This window comes from Sander lucioperca, chromosome 10, assembly GCF_008315115.2.
Source record: "Sander lucioperca isolate FBNREF2018 chromosome 10, SLUC_FBN_1.2, whole genome shotgun sequence".
NCBI lineage: Eukaryota > Metazoa > Chordata > Actinopteri > Perciformes > Percidae > Sander > Sander lucioperca.
In genome coordinates, this window is record NC_050182.1 from 6,273,670 (window position 1) to 6,292,672 (window position 19,003).

The 19,003-nt window shown below is 39.1% G+C and overlaps 1 protein-coding gene across 2 annotated transcripts in view; it reads right to left on the bottom strand.

Annotated features, from left to right (window-relative positions):
* Positions 1–19,003, bottom strand: part of LOC116058023 (calpain-2 catalytic subunit-like) — a 31,587-nt gene that overhangs the window by 4,834 nt on the left and 7,750 nt on the right. The window contains exons 1-7 of one of the 2 annotated variants that reach the window (XM_031310643.2): positions 5,923–5,943; positions 1,888–2,210; positions 1,314–1,383; positions 880–998; positions 492–625; positions 221–392; positions 31–111 (exon numbers count right to left, since the gene is read on the bottom strand). In XM_031310643.2, the coding sequence (XP_031166503.1) occupies positions 31–111; positions 221–392; positions 492–625; positions 880–998; positions 1,314–1,383; positions 1,888–2,124 (813 nt within the window). In that variant the 5' untranslated portion in view covers positions 2,125–2,210; positions 5,923–5,943. Of the gene's footprint in view, positions 1–30; positions 112–220; positions 393–491; positions 626–879; positions 999–1,313; positions 1,384–1,887; positions 2,211–5,922; positions 5,944–19,003 lie in introns of those variants that run through there. The other variant, XM_036005904.1, reaches the window with a different exon arrangement.

Genomic DNA, 19,003 nt, shown 5'->3' on the forward strand with positions numbered 1-19,003 from the left:
ATAATGTTGACAGTTTAGATAATCATATACCTCCTCTGCACCAGTGACTGAGTATGCATGTCCCTTGACAAGTTTGAGAGCTGTAATTGCCTCTGTCTCGGCACTGTTCTTCTGAAAACACCAAGAACAACACTTCACTGTTGGTGTGTTGGCTTGCAGGTAAGCATGTAACTCTGTATGAAAATAAGCAAATTAGTATGAAAATAAGCCTAAGACCTACTTTTTTAATAGAGCAACCAAGCAGTGAACCCAGGCTCAGGGCCTTCTGCATGATTTGGAAGAGCTTCGGTGGAGCTTTGTCTAAGGTGTATACTTCTGCAATCCCTCCTGTGAAATCTTCAAAACCCTCAATAGTGTTTCCACTTGACAGGGCCTCATAGCTGCCATACAACCTGTCAGACACAGAGGGATGTGACCAGATTTACCAAATATATATTGTAAATTTTCACTGGATTAACGTTTCGATGAAGCAAAAAAATAACGATCCATACTTGGCGTAGGCCTTCTCCAGCAGCGCGCTCCAAAACTCTGAGCCCACCGCTGAGTGAACAAACAGCAGCTTTCCATTTCTTGTTGGTAAACGGTCATCGATCACCACATCCACCCACTCACCAAACTGCCAGAACTGAGAAGAAAATATTCCCATCAGTAAACTCAACGTAAAATACTTTTATGACTCATGAGCAAGACAATTGTGTGATCCTTGAATAATATGTTCTGTTCTCTGCATGTCACAGCATGGCAATATAGGGCAACTTAGTACACAACACAAAAGTACATTTCATTGCTTTTTTTAACCTATTACCATGAGCCATCATTTTATGGTCGGACATGGCTGGAAAAAAGTTAGAAGTCAGATAAGAAGGACATTTGTCTGACCTGGAAGTGAAATATCCCAGCGTAACCTTCAGTAAAACTCTGTTCCTGGGGCACTACGCGAGCCAGGATCTGCTGGTCTAGAGTCAGACTGGCTATTGCGGCCAGAAGCCAGCAGTCACCTACACAGTAAAATCAGAGACATGCTCTGAGATTGAGCAATATGCAGCATTCACCGCAGTGCAGCAGATGCTGTAAACAGCATGTGCCCACAAACCACCACAAGCTTAATGGCAGAATAGGTGGAGGGACATAGACCAGGGATGTTTGTGGTTCCCTTTGAAAATCCAAAACACCCCATCATCCATCCATCCATCCATCCATCCATCCATATATCCATCCATCCATCCATCCATCCATCCATCCATCCATCCATCCATCCATCCATCCATCCATTCATCCATCCATCAATCCCTTCATTCTTTCCCCTCACTTACCCAGAGCTCCTTGGCAAATGTCCATCCTTGTGGCTCCATCAACAATGAACTTTGGGTTTGAGCACAGCTCCTATATAGAGAACCAAACAATCACAAACAGTTGAACATTTGAGAGCAGTCTTGAGAAATCTTTCCTTGGATTGTGCAGTATCACACTACTGAGATAATAGGAGGAAATACAGTTCAATGATTTAGATCTGATGACTGCGTTGAAAGTAAAGAATACTCCTATGAAAATAATTCACAAAACATGATTCAACACATTTAGGTAAATTCTCTCCCAGAGATTATTACTATGGTGAATAGTAATACAGTATGAGGCTTAAGTTCTGATCGTGATGCAGAAAGTAACGAGGTACAGCTACTCTTTTTTATATATATTGTTTTTTACTTCTGCTTTCCAAAGTCTTAGTTTAAAAAATTTAATATTCGCAATTCAGTAAATGAAAGAAATGCAATATTTAATGTCAAGTCAGTGACAAGCTCACCAACCATAGGATCATTTAAAAAACACAGTGTTCGTTTTATGTTTGGTTAGTTTTCATTGCTGTGTGTTTTCTTAGAGGCTTCCTACCTTTGGCCTTTTCCAAACAACCCCCTTGGTTTTGGGTGAGCCTGGTCCCAGCTCATTGTAGCCCAGTGATGTGGGCTCAGCTGGGAAGCAGTTGTCCTCAAACAGGCGTCCACTCTTCAAACACTGCTTGCGCAGAGTCTCATAATCCTGCTGGGAGAACTTCACTGTTTTCTCGTTTGTGCCAATGCCTTGTTCCCTGTCCTGCTGACGGGCCAGTCGATTTGCCGTGGATGTCATCCTCACCTTGTAAGTGTATATAGCCCTCCTCTCTGTGAGCTGAGTTGGGTTGACGTCTGCTGCCTTTATCCCAGCCTCCTATATAGCTGCCAAAGGTGAGGGGAGGATAGGGTGGGATCACAGACAATGAGGGGCCTCTAATGTACAGGTGAGGTGAGCAAAACAGACAGCAGCAACCCTAAGCAAATCTACAAAGAGATGGCTGTGGCCACAGCCGAAATACAAACAGAGACACATCTAGAGGCAACTTGAAGCACCACTGTCATTGCCTCATTTTATTTGTGTGACTTTGTGTGTGTTGTAATTGTGTCCTACTTCCTGATGGATGCATACAAAAATAGAGCAAACAAACAATTCTCTTGATTTAAACTGGTCTGAAGTGTAATAATCAGACATTCTGTAACATTATAAAATATAATGTGCTAAAAAAGCAGAGTTAACGAGTTATTGAAAGGGATTAAATACAGTGCTTACATATGAGCATTATGAAAGAGAAGCTTAAATGCATGAAATTAAATGTTAAATTGTCTACCAGGTCCAGTTGGCTTTGGAGCATATGCATTATGTTCTTGTATCATCTTATATCTTTATTGTGTGAATGCTGATTCAGCAGCATTCCCATTATTGTTATTCTGTTCTCTTCTATACGTTTTTGGTCGTCTGTAACTTCTGCATACGTTCAGCTATAAACACCACACCTACATTCTTTCACCTACAGACCTGTTTCAAACTTTAAACTATTCATGAAATATTCAGCTATCAGGCTATATCTCATCACTTTGATATATTTTACAGTTTTGTGAAAAAGCTTTTTAAATTTATTGTAAATTTCAGGAAATTTCATCAATTATAATGGGTGTGTAGTATTCTTGTCTACATTCAGCCAATGTGCTCATTTATCTGGTATGGGTTATATATTTGGCTCGATGAGCTTCCAAATCTTCCTCCATTCGCTGCCCATGTTAAACATCTTCGACATTTCCAAGCAAAACGCACAGCGAACCTCTTTTTTGAATCGCTGATATGCCCACATTTGGAGGTTTATCCACATACATTTTATATCAATATGTTCATAAAGGCCTTCTGGCGCTCACAATGTGGTCATCTCACTGATACCACCTATCGTTTAGGCTGTCTGAGCCTTTATTTGACAGGTTGCTCTCAGTGTCTCTTAATGGGAGCAGTCTAACAGCAGGTGATACGTGAGGGATCTCCACGGTGGTTACAAACGTGGCCACTGATTAGTAAGCATGATGCAGCATTTTTGCCAGACAGTCAAATTGCAACTACACACAGTAATATAAACATTAACAGAACATCTCTCACACACACACACACACACACACACACACACACACACACACACACACACACACACACACACACACACACACACACACACACACACACACACACACACACACACACACACACACACACTTCACTGGTCATGTGTGCCTGGGTGGAATAGTGGTAGAGGCTCTGTCCTTGATGTCATGGGCCGCAGGTTCAATTCCCATCTGTGGTACTTTCCTACATTTAATTGTAATTTTTTCACACACAACGGTCCAGCTGTATACCAGCAGAACTGTTTTGTAGCTACTTGAAATTGGCATTGTACAGTAGAGAGAGAGAGAGAGAAAGAGAGAGAGAGAGACAGAGACAGAGAGAGAGAGAGAGAGAGAGAGAGAATGAGAGAGAGAGAGAGAGAGACAGAGACAGAGAGAGAGAAATAAAGCTATTTGATGATGGTTCTGCAGTGGTTACATTCTGATTTCTCCTCCTCTGCCATACTCTGACATATCTAACATCTCTTTATATTATCATATAAAAGCTGTTAGAGACTTTACTCTGACATATCTAACATCTCTTTATATTATCATATAAAAGCTGTTAGAGACTTTACTCTGACATATCTAACATCTCTTTATATTATCATATACAGTGTTGGGAGTAACGCGTTACAAAAGTAACGCAATTACAGTAATGTATTCCTTTTTGCTGTAACGCAGTAATGTAACGCATTACTAATTAAATTTCGGTAATATTATACTCGTTACAATCTCAGTAACGCGAGTTACAACGCATTTTAACGCAACATTTAGTGGTGCATTGTTTTTTTTAAGAATTCACCAACACCGCAACACATTTCTTCACAGGAAAAAAAAGCCGTATTATTTTCCTGTCGCTGTATTCGATGGTTGAGATGACTGCAGAGACAAATACATTTGCGAGATGGATATTATTTTCAGGAGTTATTACACTGCGTTGAAGTGAGCTGTCTTGTTTCTGTTCCCGTGGTCAGAACCAGAGACGGTACGTCAGCATGTATGTCCCAACAGGTGACGGTACGTCAGCGGCTGACAGATATAAACATGTCGGGAATTAATGTTGAGGCTTGCTACACGTAAATATCATTGCATTTTATCAGCCGTAGAGAGTAACTCTGCCTGTAGTGGAATGGCTTCGAATGACGACCAAAAGCGCTTGTCTTTTGCTGTGACCATTTACTGTTCAACATGTTGCAGTTTTACAAACAAGAAAGTGAACAACTGGAGCCTGACAGACACGTTGCATCTCAGTAAGCTAGCAAGAGTATGCTACACAACAGACAACTTCCGTGTAGCTTACTTCAAAATAAAAGCACTTCCTGTGACGGTTCGCAGTAAAACTAAATTACTGTTAAATAAGGTTGTGTAGGCTACCTTTTCACAAATCAGCTGTAAATCAAGTACTGTAAATAATGTTAATAGTGAGTTTTAATCACACTATAATTGAACATTTCCTTTAGAGTGTTTTAACCTAAACAACATGAATTTCTTATTGAAGTGCTATAAACAAACATTTTACAACAATGCTGTACTTTTGAGTATTTTCATTTTCTCCTACTTGCCTATTATATGTTTTACTTATCTATTTTGTATAGCTTTAGTTAATTTGCATATTTATATTAATTATACAAAATATGAATAATCTATGATGTATTAAAGTGGATAAAGACGAGACTTTATTGATCCGGTGGTGAAATTCACAAGCTATGGCTGCCAAATCAAACATCCCCTGTTATTTTGGAAAAGTAGTGTAACGCATTACAATTCAGAGACAGTAATATTGTAATATAACTAATTACTCTCAAATGACAGTAACTAGTAATCTATAATGTATTACATTTTGGAAGTAACTTGCCCAACACTGATCATTTAAAAGCTGTTAGAGACTTTACTCTGACATATCTAACATCTCTTTATATTATCATATAAAAGCTGTTAGAGACTTTACTCTGACATATCTAACATCTCTTTATATTACCATATAAAAGCTGTTAGAGACTTTACTCTGACATATCTAACATCTCTTTATATTATCATATAAAAGCTGTTAGAGACTTTACTCTGACATATCTAACATCTCTTTATATTACCATATAAAAGCTGTTAGAGACTTTACTCTGACATATCTAACATCTCTTTATATTATCATATAAAAGCTGTTTGAGACTCAGACATATCTAACATCTCCTCCCTTCCTAACGTAGCATATGTCTTTAGTTTTATAAATCTCTCCTAACTGTCTGATCATGTAAGAACTTGTTAAGCGACATCACGAGTTTCTACAGCATAAAAGCAAACACAAAAAATGAAACAGAAACATTATTAAAGTGTCAAAAAAATTGAAAACAAAATGTCTAAAGATTCTTAAAGTTTCTTTCTCGCAGCTGAAACAGAATCTAAACCATTCAGAGTTTTAACGTCTCAAAGAAAGAAAATAAAATAGTTATGTCATAAAAAGTATATTTACCTGAATGACAGGAGAGAGAGATAGAAAAGTCTGAGAACTCCTTCATCTTTATACTGTAAAATATTATAATATCACATTATAATACACGCCCACTTTATCTTTCATAGGGTCAGCAGTAGGTAACATATAATATATTATAATACACGCCCACTTTATCTTTCATAGCGTCAGCAGCAGGTAACATATTATACTATATTAAAATACACGCTCACTTTATCTTTCATAGGGTCAGCAGCAGGTAACATATAATATATTATAATACACACTCACTTTATCTTTCATAGCGTCAGCAGCAGATATATTATAATATAGTGTCACATCATCCCTACAGGAGATTAGATGTTTAATTTATCTTAGCTTTTATGAAAGGTTAGACATTCATTTAGTGTCTACTTTCAAACATTTAGTTTCTACTTTCAGACATTTAGTGTCTACTTTCAGACATTTAGTGTCTACTTTCAGTCATTTAGTGTCTACTTTCAGTCATTTAGTGTCTACTTTCAGACATTTAGTGTCTACTTTCATTCATTTAGTGTCTACTTTCAGACATTTAGTGTCTACTTTCAGTCATTTAGTGTCTACTTTCATTCATTTAGTGTCTACTTTCAGACATTTAGTGTCTACTTTCAGTCGTTTAGTGTCTACTTTCAGTCATTTAGTTTCTACTTTCAGACATTTAGCGTCTTCTTTCATTCATTTAGTGTCTACTTTCATTCATTTAGTTTCTACTTTAGTGTCTACTTTCAGTCCTATTAAAGGTGCTGATGTAAATGTTGAAAGCAGTCTCAGACGTGATGTTAAAATGTGTTTTCTCCTCTTGGACCTGGTTCTGAGTCTGGCTGTGGTGTTTTTAATCAGCTGAAGTTTGTTGTTGCGAGGCATGAGAAGAGATCTCTGCAGCAATCTAACCACCAGGAAATGAACACATGAATGACTCTTTCTAAGGCTGTTCTGATATCATCTCTTCCCTCACAAACTCTCTCTGTTGTTCTTCATTAGTTATTCAAACTGGAAGCTAAACCCTGAGAGCTTGGTTTGCATGGATGACTTTGGTGATAAAGCACCAAACCGGTTCTGTGTAAGGCGAGAGATAACGTGTGATGGCCCGTGTCAGACAGCGTCTCCCTCTGAGCCTTTAACTCTCCTAAGCTTATCGATATGGCTTTTTCAAGACATCTAAAGTCCTGACAAGCTGCAAAGATTCCAAACACAATGGGTGCCCTTTAAAGCCCTAAAAACGTTCCTTAGCCATGATAGAACTCAGCAAAACAAAGAAAAACTGACTGACAGCAACTCTGTCACAGCCTGAATATATAACTCTGCTTGTGGAGGAATTCCTGAGTCTCAAAGTCGGTGAAAAATTACTTTGGGTTTCTTGTTGCTCTTTAGTCAGGGTGGGGGTCTCTAACATGTCTGTGCCGACGTTTGGGATGCTTTCTTTGCAGTTTATTTGTTGTTTTTGTTCTGCAAATGACCACAAAAAGTTGCAAAACAACCAAATGAATGCAAACTGCACCGACTGAAAGAGTTTGGGTGTTCAGTTGGACAGCGTGGGGAATTCACTTACTTTGAGACTCAACCTTCACGGCCATCCGACCCCCAGCAGTTCTTCCCCCAGGATGGAGAGGGGTTTGCCATGGACGTTCTTTGGGCTCTTTGGCAAGCACCTCTGTCTGGGCCTTGCTCCAGACGGCGGCCCCAGGCTTCCTCTGGGCTGGGTCATTCTTCCTGTTTTCTTTTTCCTAGTCTGGCCCCCCACCTGAGACCACTTTGCCATGGGAGACCCTGTCAAGACACAATGTGAGTCATGAATGTGTAGAACTGCCGTCATCTTTGACCGTTAGCTACGGCTACACAACTTGGACGAAGTGCAAAAACGAAATACTTTCGAAAACCCAGGAAAAGCGTGTTCGTTCAGCCCCCTAACCCTTACCCTCTAACCCTAACCCCCTAAGTCTAACCCCCTAACCCTTATCCCCTAACCCTGACCCCCATTCTTTCCCTGCTAATGACCACAAAAAGTAGCAAACCACCAAACCAATGCAAACTGCAAACTGTGTTGTTGGACAATGTGGTGGATTCACTGACTTTGAGACTCATAAAGTGTCAGGTTTAGTTCCATCATAGTGTCAAAAAACATTATCTGATGTTGTTGTTCAGTAGCTAAGAGATTATCAGATAATGAAATTACTTATTTAGCAGGTTAACTCTTTTGCAAGGCACCTAGTTTGTTCCTCTTTGATGACAACAGCCCCCCCTCCCCCACACACTCCATAATACCTCAAAATACACCGTATATTTGTACATGTGTACAGGGTTAAAACCTACCTGTCACCCAGGTGGGTGCTACACATTGGTGGTGGTAGAGAGTAGTCCCCCCACCCCCCTTTTCCCCTGAAGCGCTTTGAGTTTCATATACAAATGTAATGAATTATCTATCTATAAATTGCAGGAACGTCTGTCTGTCTGTCTGTGTGTCTGTGTGTTATGCGCATATCTCTCGAACTGTTAGTCCGATGGATTTCAAACTTGACATGTGTCTTGCTACGGGCACAAGTAAGTGCGGTGCCTAGTTTGACATTGTTTGGATTAGAAATGCAAAAGATATCGTCAAATATATAGGTAAAAGAAGCACACACTGGCTTTTGCCGCTCTAGCCGCTGGCCACTCTCCCTCTCACACTGAGGACCAGAGACAGAGAGCAGCGGAGCTTTGGCAGCTAAAATGTGAAATACACCTCAGACCCACAAAAATGTGCAAAGTAGCACTACTTTGGACTGTCTTTGACTTTGAATAAACAAACGACAATTCCCGAATTTAAGGATGTTTCAGAATCCCACACATGCAAAGCACAACCAGCTACAGCTACCTCTTTTCCTGTTATTGTATTAAATTGCTGAGAGCTGGCATGTCTGATTACTCCACATTTTCATTGTGATATTTTGTGATTACATTCTGAATCTGCAGCGTTCTCTGTCAGGTAAATACAGTAGTACAATGTCTTCCTCTGATGTAGACATAACCTACACTGTAAGTCAGTAGTAGGCTATACAGTGAAGTGGATTGGGGTCCTTCTGTAAGTCATTTTGGGGTACAATTTGGTTTTGAAGAATTCTATAAGCAGCAATACCACAGGCCAAGTAATCGCCCGTTCCAAACAGGCACGGGCACTGCACTAGTTATTATAAATTAAGAAAGTAAATACAACGTCCTGTACAAAAACAAGGTTACTTTAAAATACACTGGTGAGATAAGAATCAAAATATTCAATCTTTTACAGCAAGATTAGCTGAACAGTACTGTTAGGTTACTGGTAGTCTATATCGGGAACGTTTCACCCGGATGTCCCTGGGTTAACTGACGGCATATGTTGAGGAAACAACATGGATTGTGTTAATGGAATGGCCTGAACACACCGATGTTGGGCTAATTGTGTTATTGTGTGAAAATGTGACTACATAGGCTATATATTGTTATAAGTGCTCTACTTTACTAACTTGACCACAATTTGCACCAACTGTTTTTTTTACTCATTACAACATGTCAGCAGTTATATAAACTGTCTATTCATGTATATCGTGTTATTACCTTATCGCTACTCGCATATCCATCGACTTAATTGCACCTCACTTTGCGCTGGCTTTGTAATTGCCTACTTAACTCTGCACTTTATGTAGCCTCTTGTATTCTATATTCTTGCATTTTATTGTATGTGAAACTGTATGTTGTCTTGTATGCTTATGGTTTCTTGGCCAGGTCGCTGTTGCAAATTAGTACCTGTTCTCAATGGCCTACCTGGTTAAATGAAGGTTAAATAAAAACATAAATAAATACAGATTGGACAAAAGGATGTTAGTGATTGTGATGAACTGTAAACCTTTAAAGATATGAATTGGAAAATTCAGGCATTTTGAACACATTACAGGTGAAGAGTTTTAATAATTTTAACTAACAGATATCAGCATCAAACTCTCTGATTAATGACATTAAGACTAGTATTTTTTGTAAAACAGACAAAGTGTAGTAACATGAATGTGTTCTGAAAGAAGACATGTTATGGAAGATTAATAAAGGTAAAGATGATGTTTCTGTCTGTTAGTTTCTCTCCTTAAAACCAGCAGCATTATCAACATCAACCATTTAGAGATCAGAGCTGAAGTTGAACAGATTATTTTAGTTTCTGCTCCACTTGTGTTCAGTCTGTTCTTGTTTCTGTCAGAATATAAACTGTGAAGAGAGTCAGGGCTCCATCTGGTGGAACAATCCTCAACTCATCCTCAAAGATACACATTTCTGACTCTTCATTGTTTCCTTTTTTGGTGAATGGTTCCCAGAGAGATCAGGGTCCATTTCAGAAAGCAGGTTTAGTGAAAACTCTGAGTTTGTTAACTGTGAGCAACCCTGCTTTTGTTATTGTGTTTTTGTTCAAAGGACTTTAAGTTTCATATCTTAAGGTTATATTTTCATACATTTTATATATATATTAGATATATCGGAATATCGGATTTTTAAATCACCAAATATTTGTATTGATATTGGCCTTAAAAATCCTTTATCGGTCAGGCTCTACTATATATATATATATATATATATATATATATATATATATATATAGTTTTTTTATGTTCCTTTTGAGTTCCTTTCACCAAAATGACAGCAGAAGTATGACTTGCCAGGTAGCTTGTGTTTCACCACTGGATCAACAAAGTCTCATCTTTATCCACTTTAATAGATTATCATTTTTTCATAATATTTTGTAGTATTAATCTGAATCTGCAAAGTAACTAAAACTTTAAAATAAAAAGTGAAGTAAAATGTACAATAGCCTACTTGACTCTAGAAGTAGCCTATAAAGTAGCTTACAATTGTATTGAAGTACGGTATGGTTATACTTTCCACCTCTGATCAAATGTAATGCTAATATTTACTGTACATGTAGCAAGCGTAAACATTAATTCCCGACATGTTTATATCTGTCAGTTGCTCGGACACACAGTTGTCGTATTAATAGTTGTTGCGACAGATGTTTATACCGTCTCTGGGAACAGTGACGGGACAGCTCGCTTCAACGCAGTTTAAAAACTCATGAAAATAATGTCCATCTCGCAAATGTATCTGTCTGTGCAGTCATCTCAACCATCGAATTCCAGCAACGAGGGGCAGAAAGTTACATATTGTACATTTAACGTCTGCAGTTTTCAGTTTTCTTGTCTTCAGAGAATCAGATGTTTTCTTACCCAGTTAAAACAAAGTTGTTGTTAGTATACTGTATGCAGTTTGTTATTGTTATTATATTAATAGTTAGTAGTTAATATTAATTAATATTGTAGTTTAACCCTCATCTACTTTATCTACACAAAGTACTGTCTCTTTGTTACATAGCCAGACTACTTTATGAATGAGTGAATATGACGACATTAAAAACAGACCCAGAGTTAAACTGTCACATGTGTTTTATTCAACAGGATACAGAAGTTACTCTGATTCATCAGGTAGTAATAGATTACTCTGGTTCATCAGGTAGTAACAGATTACTCTGATTCATCAGGCAGTGACAGATTACTGACTTCCATGAAAGTGAATAGGAAGACCGTGTTCACATTTGACTATAATTCTTCTGTTGTTACGAGCTACACCTTTGTACTGACAGTTGTAGGGAACGGCAGGTGGATTCTGATTCACCAGGTTACAGTCAACAATTGGGAAAGTAGCTTTGCTAATTGTCATACCGTTGGTGCCATGTGGGTCTCCTCCTCCTACAGCACAGATGGCTTTCACATCCCCTTTGATAATGAAGGTATTGATACCCTTGCAGCTGTTGCTTGGGTTCACTTGTGTGGGTGGGTTCACGATTTTTCTATCTTTTATAACCTGGGTACATTGGACAACAGTCATCCCATCGTTGATATGCTTTTGCTCAAACTTAGCCCAACTTTGTCCATCCACAGAGATCACGGCAGCAGAGAGCAGCAGAACACCAGCAAAGATAGAGATCTTCATGTTGATCTGGAGAATACAGAGTTATAAAAGCTGTTAGAGACTTTACTCTGACATATCTAACATCTCTTTATATTATCATAGAAAAGCTGTTAGAGACTTTACTCTGACATATCTAACATCTCTTTATATTATCATATAAAAGCTGTTAGAGACTTTACTCTGACATATCTAACATCTCTTTATATTATCATATAAAAGCTGTTAGAGACTTTACTCTGACATATCTAACATCTCTTTATATTATCATAGAAAAGCTGTTAGAGACTTTACTCTGACATATCTAACATCTCTTTATATTATCATATAAAAGCTGTTAGAGACTTTACTCTGACATATCTAACATCTCTTTATATTATCATATAAAAGCTGTTAGAGACTTTACTCTGACATATCTAACATCTCTTTATATTATCATATAAAAGCTGTTAGAGACTTTACTCTGACATATGCATCCCCACACATACACACAGAGACACACAGACTCACACACACACAGAGACACACACACACACACACACACAGACACACACACACAAACACGCACACACAGACACATACACACACACACACACACACACACACACACACACACACACACAAACACACATACAAACACACACACAGACACACACACACAGGCACAAACACACACACACAGACACACACACACAAAAGTGATGACTCGTGGCACACATGCAGATGTAGTGGTGGTCTGGTCTGGCTAACGAGGCTAACGTGTCGCCATAATGACGAGTTTGACTGACAGCCAGTCATCCAATCACTACAGTCACATAGTGGGGAGCTTCATTCGAGTCACAGTTTGCGCTGCTGCCGCTGCGTAGCGTATTTGATAGTTAGACAGAAACGTGAAAACATTATATTATTTAATTGTATATCTAACAGCTAACATTCAAACTTCTGAGTACACGCCAGTCATCCGAGTCATCAGGCCTCAAGTCAAGTCTGGAGTCTGGAGTCCACATCTCTGCTACTTACCCCTTTGTGTTTGACCCGGCAGTGTCTCCACTCGTCTGTGAGCTTCTCTTTATATCAGACTTTTCTGCAGTGGTTACCCAGCAGACAGCGAGGGAAACTAGGTCAACAATAAGCCACCTGTAACTTTTCCCTGCCTATGTCTGCAAAAACACATTATACTGTTTGCTTTGGCTGCGAAAGTGGGGGATACATATCAACGTTCTTATCAAGATCTCCCCCCCTTTCTTGCTATTACAGTATGTCAATGCATCACAAAGTCTGCAAAAAGGTTATGTAAGGGTTAATGCCCAACAAGGTGTCCATTATCAGGTATTAATGGAGCCGGCGATGTGTGAACCGCCCGACGCCAAAGTTCATTACAGTTTTTTTCGATTAAACGACAGTGGTCAAAACTGAAGCTACATGTGCAAAACTCTAACTACAGTCTGCATTTCCAACAGTCCCCTGAGCTAAACAGTTCACATCACCAAAACTCATTCCAGGCAACACAACTCTTGACACACGTCTCAGAACAGACTCAGTGCAGCCAAACACTCAGAACAGTCCTCACTGAAATAACACACACTGTCACTCAGAACACACTGAGGGCCCTATCTTGCACCCAGCGCAATTGACTTTGTACACTGACGCATGTATCATTCCTATTTTGCACTCGACGCACAGCGGACTTTTCCCTCCACAGACTCACGTTGGTAAATTAGAGAATGAACTTGCGCTCCCGGGGGCAGTTCAGCAAAAAGAGGAGGCGTGTTCCGGCGCAAACGTTCCCTGGTGCTATTTTGCAGTAAACAATTGAGCCACAGACCAGGAAAAACCTATAGTGTGTCTCAAATCGCACTTCCGTTAGTGTACTAACTGAAGTGCACTTCGTACACTACGTACTTACTTGCATAGTGCATCAAATTTGACGGGGTAGTGTTGTCTCAAATCGCGCACTGCCTTATGTACTTACAGGAAATTACATCACAACATCTCAGTCCTCCTTCTTCTTCTTCTGTGAAATTGTGAATTGTACCCAAGGCAGAGCATTCCCAACACTGTTGTCACTCGTGAAAAACACATTTCTGCTTTGTTCATCAAAATGAATGTGATTGTTGTTATTGTTGCTTGTTTTTGCCCTCTGTTTTATGTTTTATGTTTTATTCATTGTAAAATGGCCATTTTTAGTTATTTTAGCAAAATCTGAGCAATTCAAATGGTGTCCAACTGACATAAAGAACATACATAGAAAATAGTCATATTATATGTTTATATAAGGGTGTTTATTGCAATAGCTATTAATTACAGTGACAATACAAGAGTGAAAGCAGAGGCAACCCAATAGACATTTAAATATATGCCATTGTTCTATTCATTGCTGGCCCTGTACTTTGATGGGGAAAGTGATCTGATGGTGGACTTCAGACTCTCCAAGGGGATCCTTTAACGGTACATCCTCGGCACGGCGTGTGACCATGGCTGGGGACCCGTCATCGAGGCCCTTGTCTTCCTCTTTTGGCTCGCCAGCGGTACCTGTTATCGTGGTTTAGCCAGAGCCTTTGCTATGCCCCGGGCCACTGTGCACCGTGCTGTCCACAATACCAGCAGGGAAATCCTCTCTCTCCTCCCCCAGGTCGTTGGCCTTCCAGCAGAGGAGGACTTCCCTCAAGTTGGCAGCATTGACGGCTACGTCTGTGTCCCTAACGATTATATAAGTCAGGACACAAACAGCACTGTTAATACGTTATAACATAGCATAGATTAACGTACTGTAACATTATTACTAACGCTCGCAGCTTAATGTATATCTACAAGATCACTCATCTAACGCTAAAATCGTCTACAGTGAGGACGATAGTTTAACACAACAAACAACCGTATACCACAACACATGTAACATTAGCTAGGTTATAACTTATTTGCCAGTGGTTAAACCAAAGATTATAGACGTACCCGTAACTTCTTTGGTTAAACTGTGCCGCTGTTAGCTAGCTAAGGTTAGCTAAAGCTAGCTTGATAGCACATCAAATTACGATACAAATTAACGTTATAATTCGCAGTACAAAAATCATCACCGACTCCAAAATTAACCAAATATACATAAACAGGTGGCTTATATGTTATCCAAGTATAGCAAAAGACTAATGTTCAACTTACATTTGTAATACTCCGTGGGTCTCGCTGTCGCGTATTCGGCCGCCATTATCGAAAGTTTTTCACCTTTTGTTAGCTCCGCCCCTTCCGCTACATAGCCAAGATGGCGACCGTTGAGGGTGGAAAGTGTCCATCGATCCACACTCAACTTTTTGACCGTTATGAGTGCACCATCCAGGTACTTGTAGTGCACTGCATTTACCACACTTCGACGAGTGACAGATTGAGTGTACTCAAATAGCTAGTATAAGTACAGAAGTGCGCGATTTGAGACACACTACTAGTCTAAATTCAGCGGCACGTTATTCAGATGCTATTTCAAGGGTGCATGCTTGGCCGTAATGTAGAATAATTTGGTTCTCTCATCTCACGGACCCAGTAGTTCCCATTTTTGACAAACCATACATAAATCCAAGGAAAAATATGACCTTGTTTTACACAACATTTCCATGAATCATGGATGTGTTGATGACATAAATGAGGAAATATTAGAGGACTTAAGGAGATGTGATGTTGAACTGCATGTGCCGATGCCACTTAACCCAAATGCCCCAGCAGCAGCAGCAGCAGCACAGGAGAGGAGAGACAGAAGAGCTGCATCGTCTATAGTGAGGTAATCCCGGTCTAACGTTAGACTACATTCCAAAGATATCACCATGCATTCATAACCTCATGATTCAGTGAGAGTGAGCCCAAAACATCGGGAAGTATGTTTTTGTAACATTTCTTTATTTACATTTTGTCAAAAAGAAAAATCAATAGCAAACGTCTGTCTCCTCGGCTGTGAACCGCTCCTGGCATGCGTCCATGGATGTATGAAGAGCGTGTGCCTAGCAAATCCGCCATTACAATAGCAATCCGCCATGGAACAAGCGCGCCTGGCTTTTAAAGGGAATATGAGATAACGCTCTGATTGGTTTATTGCACGTTACGCCCAAACCACACCTGTGAGTAATGTAGCTACTTCAGACCAACCCAGTTTAGATTTGCATTGGGCGCAAGAGTCATTTATACCGCCGGTATAATAGCAACAGCGCCCGAGATCTGCCCACAAAGCTACTTGCGTTTGGCGTTTGATATTTTTCAGATCGTTAAAATAGGGCCCAGAGAGTAAAAACACTCAAACACCAATACAGAAAATATAACCTTTTCATCTTTACAGTTTGTACAATTGAAGTGACTTTACACTATCAATATTTTCTATAAGAAAAGAGTTATATTATTTTCTTTACTTTTTTAATTTAAACAAGTTTTGAGGTGAACAAGAATGAATGAAAATCCTCAGTTTGCTTACCTACAGTAAATAGATATACTGTATATATTTTTTATTTTGTCCGTAGTAATTAATGTAATTACTGGAAATGTTTACAAACTAAAGGTATGAAATAGTCCACACGTTTTACAAGTTTTTTATTAAACAAATTGGATGTCTTCTCTTGCCATGAACCTACATTATCTATAAATACAAATGAATGTGGTGTTCCCATTGCTAATACCACATTACTTTGTGAAAAACAGTAAGTGCAAAGTTTTACTATAGTAAAGGAAGTGTTTTTCACATTTTCACAACTGTGTATGCAGTGATGGGAATAACGGTGTTACTAACGGTGTTACTTTTTTTCAGTAACGAGTAATCTAATTGATTACTCTTCCCATCTTAATAATGCCGTTACTGCCAAAAAATTACTATATTTGAAGCTGTTTTGTTCATCAGAACAGCTAGATCTCTGAGTCTGAGCCGAGAGGCAAAGACTTTTTTTTTTACTGTTTTACACTGATGATTGGCTGAGGTTGAGTAAAATGTCATGGTAAGCCAATCAGAGGTAGAGTTGGGCGGGTGTTCGAAAGCACACATAGTCGGAAACACAAGAACAACACAAGCAAGTCAGTCAACGAGAGAGAGACAGGTATGGCGTTATGAAATCAAGGAGAGGGTTAACTTTTCCTGCTACAGATTTTCCACCGTGGTCAGAAAACATAGGGGAGACTCTTTGTTTCTCTCACTATGACTCTAGAGTCACTACTCGCCGTCACGCTCTCACTTCTCCCACTTCTCCCACGCTCTACCACCTACTCCCCACACACACACACACACACACACACACACACACACACACGCCGGCTTGACACACACACACACACACACACACACACACACACACACACACACTCACACACACACACACACACACACTCACACACACACATACACACACACACACACACACACACACACACACACACACAGGCTCAATGCACACACCAGCGCACAAGTATAAAGATCAGGTCACTTACGTTATTTGCACTACAAAGAGTGTATATATTTGTTATTTATTTTTGGTATAGTGCTTAACAAGCATAATTTAATTTCGCCCAGTTGTGGCCTGTTGAGGTGTTGTGTTATTGGTATCGATCCACTATATAATCATAATATCTACATACATGGATTTTGATTGGAGGTAAGTCTCACTTTGTCCCACAGCAACATTGAAATAGTTTAGATTTGTGTACATTGTTTCTGTTACAGTTTTTTTCTATTGCTAAACGAAAGTGGGCACAACTGGAGTCACATGTGCAAAACTCAAGCCACAGTCTGTATTACCAACAGTCACCTGAGCTAAACAGTTCACATCTGTTATGCAGAAAATTATATGCAGAGAAACACTATGAACAGTCCTCACTGAGACACACACACTGTTACTCAGAACACACTGAGAGTAAAAACACTAGCATCAAACACCAATACAGAAAATACAAACTTTTTCATCTTCACAGTTTGAACAATTTGAGTGACTTGACACTACTCAATAGTTTAAGGAAAATATATACCAATTTTTACATAAGGTAAATAAGAAGGAATGAAAATCAGCAGTTTTCTTTAATATAGTATTTTGTCTCTAGTAATTTATGGAATTACTGGGAAAAAAACTAAAGGTACATACGTAACAGTAACAGAGAATAGTGTGACTAATCCTGTCTCTTTCCAGCATCATGTGGCTTTTTTTGTTTTCTTCATCACACTGGATGTCTGCATCATATCTAAATACTAATAAATGTGGTGTTTCCATTGCTTTCACCTACATTACTTTCTGAAAAACAGTACGAACGCAGATTTACTATTGTAAATATATAATGTTTTTCATTTTTTTTATAGCTGTGTATATAACCTCAGACATCTGACCTGGACATGTTGGTATCGTTGCTCTTTTACCTGTTATTCTCAAACGGTACAGTGTATAATCGTTTCCTTCTTATTTTGTGTTTGTATACAAAAAAGTCTTTCTGATCTTTCTCTGTATAAATACCATATATGTTCACTAACTAGTCTAAAACAAGACATCTGCTTAGGCTTTCAGCTAAAATTGCAATCAGCAGTGTTTGATAGGCACCAGACTGAAATCTATTCAGTTTTGAATGTGTGGTTAACAGTTTTGACAGCAGTGTGTTAGGGCAAAGTGGTGTAGATCCACAGTGTTGTGCACGTTGTGGTTAAAGTCATGGGAAAAGTGTGTAGAGTTTTGAAAACTGTGTTCAAGCAATGAAAAAACGAACTAGAGTTTGGTCCACATGAACTGCTGCTGTGTAGACTGTAGTTAGAGTCTGGTCTACATGAACTGCTGCTGTGTAGACTGTAGTTAGAGTCTGGTCTACATGAACTGCTGCTGTGTAGACTCTAGTTAGAGTCTGGTCTACATGAACTGCTGCTGTGCAGACTGGAGTTAGAGTTTTGCACGTTACTCCAGTTGTGCCCACTGTCGTCTAGCAATCGAAAAAAAAACTGTCATACCTAACGGACACCTCAAAGGGTGTCTGTTGTCACTTGTCAAATAACATATTTTCAAAACATTATATTTTAATTCGTTTTGCAATCGAAATCTAAAGTTTTTCCAACAACTTATTCCCATCCCATAAGGTTCTTATGCAATGCAAAAGTTATTCACTTCGTTATTGA